Below are 2,394 nucleotides of genomic sequence, written 5' to 3'. Positions count from 1 at the left end.
AACAGAGTGCCCCGGGATGACTGAGATGCCCGGGACGAAGGAAACTCCAACGATCCCCAATTTGCTCGTTTGAATGAAAGATTGGAACAGATGGCCAAAAGCATCGAGGATTTGGCCACTATGAATGCGGTTCTCCAGGCCCGGGTTCCAGAACTTCCTCGATCTGTCACTGACCAAGGAAATCGAGAGGAAGGCAGCGGGGTTGAAGGCTCTGGGGAGCCGAACAAAGAAGAAGAAGTCCCAGGAAATCCTCCCTCTGCTCAACCCGAGGCAGCAAGGGCGGTAGAAGGCATGATTGCCCGGTTGGAGCAAAGATGCAATGTTCTGACCGCAGCTATTCAACGGAACGATAAGGGGAAAGCTTCCCTGGTGGAAAACCTTTTGCAGAAGACCACTTCTCCATTCACCGAGGAGGTGGCAAATATTTGCCTCCCCTAGAAGTTCAAAGTCCCAGAGATCCCATTTTATACGGGACTTGAAGATCCCGTGGAGCACCTAGATAATTTCAGAGCCCACATGGATCTCCATCGAACACCCGAGATGGTGGCCTGCCGAGCCTTCCCTTTGACCCTCTCGGGTAATGCCTGTGACTGGTTCAGGAGCCTCCCGCCAAACTCCATTCGACATTTCGAGGACCTCGGCAGAATGTTCCTGACGCAGTTCATGGCCGGCAGGGTCAGAAGAAAGCCGTCGGGATCCTTCATGTCACTGCATCAGGGATCCGAGGAATCTCTTAGAGATTTCTTTATGAGGTTCAACTAGGCTAGACTTGAAGCCGAAGCAGCAACCGATGATTTCATCTATGGAGCTCTCTTTCAGGGAATCCGAAAAGATGGAGCCCTGATGGCTGATATAGCCAGGAAGCCCCCACAGAATTTAGATGGCTTTATGAGTAAAGCCGAGAAGTACATCAACCAGGAGGAGACACTTCGAGCCCTATTGGGACCCGAGCAAACTCGCCCATCCACTTCCGGGAATCCAAAAAAGAAGAATCCTCGCAAAGAAGAACGAAAGCGGGTTCCAGAAGAAGAGGCTAGGCCAAAGCGGGATCAAGAGTCCCTAAGGGGTCACAACTGGACACCCCTCAACGCACCCATTATGGATGTTCTCCTGGAGATAAGGCGAGACCCAACGTACAGAAAACCCAGACCGGTGCTCGCAAATCCGCATTCACGATACGCCGACCAGTATTGTGCGTTTCATGATACTACCGGTCATCGCACGGAAGCTTGCATATCCCTGAGACTTCTGATTGAACGCTTCATAGAAAACGGAAAACTTGTCCGTTTCCTTGCAGATCAAAGAACTCGGCAAGACCCGGAGCCCGCCAATCGCCCCCATCAGAATCGGTTCCATCAGAATCAAAACAATCCCCGGGATGATCGAGGAAGAAATCAGGAAAGGGGAAGGGAACCGGAGCGCAGGCCAGACCCTCGGGCTGCACGAGAAAGAAGTAGGAGCCGAGCCAGACCAGCACTGCAGGAAAACCTTCCGGAGATACAGACGATCTCGGGGGGTTTCGGAGGAGGCGGAGAATCTAGCTCGGCGCGGAAGGCATATGCAAGGCAGCTACGGGATTTTGAGGTGTACTCGGTGCAGAAACCTCCAAAATCCCGAAAACGAGACGCCCAAGTGATCGGGTTCTCAGATGATGATTACGCAGGAGTATCACTCCCGCATACCGACGCTCTGGTACTGAGTCTGGCCATAGCCAACCACAAAATACACCGCATCTTGGTTGACACAGGCAGCTCGGCTGACATCCTCTACAGGTCAGCCTTCGAGCAAATGAAGATTGATCGGAGTAAGGTGATCCCGGCGAGACATTCGCTTGTGGGATTCACAGGAGAGCAAGTACTCCCACTCGGGTCCATCGAGCTTCCGGTCACAGCAGGGATGTACCCGAGACAGAGGACGATAATGGTTCGGTTCTTGATAATTGACCGACCATCAGCTTACAACGCCATCCTCGGAAGAACAGCCCTCAATGAATTTAGGGTTGTGACCTCAACGCCTCACCTGAGCATGAAATTCCCCACCGAAGAGGGAGTCGGTGTTGAAAAAGGAGACCAGAGGATGGCCCGAGAGTGTTATAATACAAGTTTGAAGAAGCTCCCGGAAGCTGCGAGACTCGGGGAGAAGAAGAAGGACGAAGAAAAATAGCAATCACCGTTGGGGGAGCCGGTCGAGGAATTGGAAGATTTCGAGCTCGGTGATTCGAAGAAGAAGGTCCGTGTAGGCGCGCAGCTCCCCTCCGAAATGAAGGAAGCCCTGGTAGCATTCCTTAGAAAAAACAAAGACGTGTTTGCATGGAGCCACCAAGACATGCCCGGAAGACCCCCATCCGTAATAGCTCATAAGCTAATGGTTGATCCAAGCCATCGACCGGTTAAA

General features: G+C 52.4%; 1 protein-coding gene across 1 annotated transcript; it reads left to right on the top strand.

Moving 5' to 3' along the window:
- Window positions 1-843: 843 nt before the first annotated feature.
- LOC133878946 (uncharacterized) lies at window positions 844-2,163 on the top strand. Its single transcript, XM_062317507.1, has one exon. It carries the CDS (start codon window positions 844-846, stop codon window positions 2,161-2,163), a length of 1,320 nt encoding a protein of 439 aa, XP_062173491.1.
- The last annotated feature ends 231 nt before the right edge of the window (window positions 2,164-2,394 follow it).

This window comes from Alnus glutinosa, chromosome 10 (genome assembly GCF_958979055.1).
Source record: "Alnus glutinosa chromosome 10, dhAlnGlut1.1, whole genome shotgun sequence".
Lineage (NCBI taxonomy): Eukaryota > Viridiplantae > Streptophyta > Magnoliopsida > Fagales > Betulaceae > Alnus > Alnus glutinosa.
Note: the sequence above shows the minus strand (reverse complement) of the source record. Positions and strands in the feature narration are given on the sequence as shown.

Excerpts from the sequence above, each read along its gene's own strand:
- LOC133878946 (XM_062317507.1), top strand. The coding sequence starts at position 844 with ATGGCTGATATAGCCAGGAAGCCCCCACAGAATTTAGATGGCTTTATG.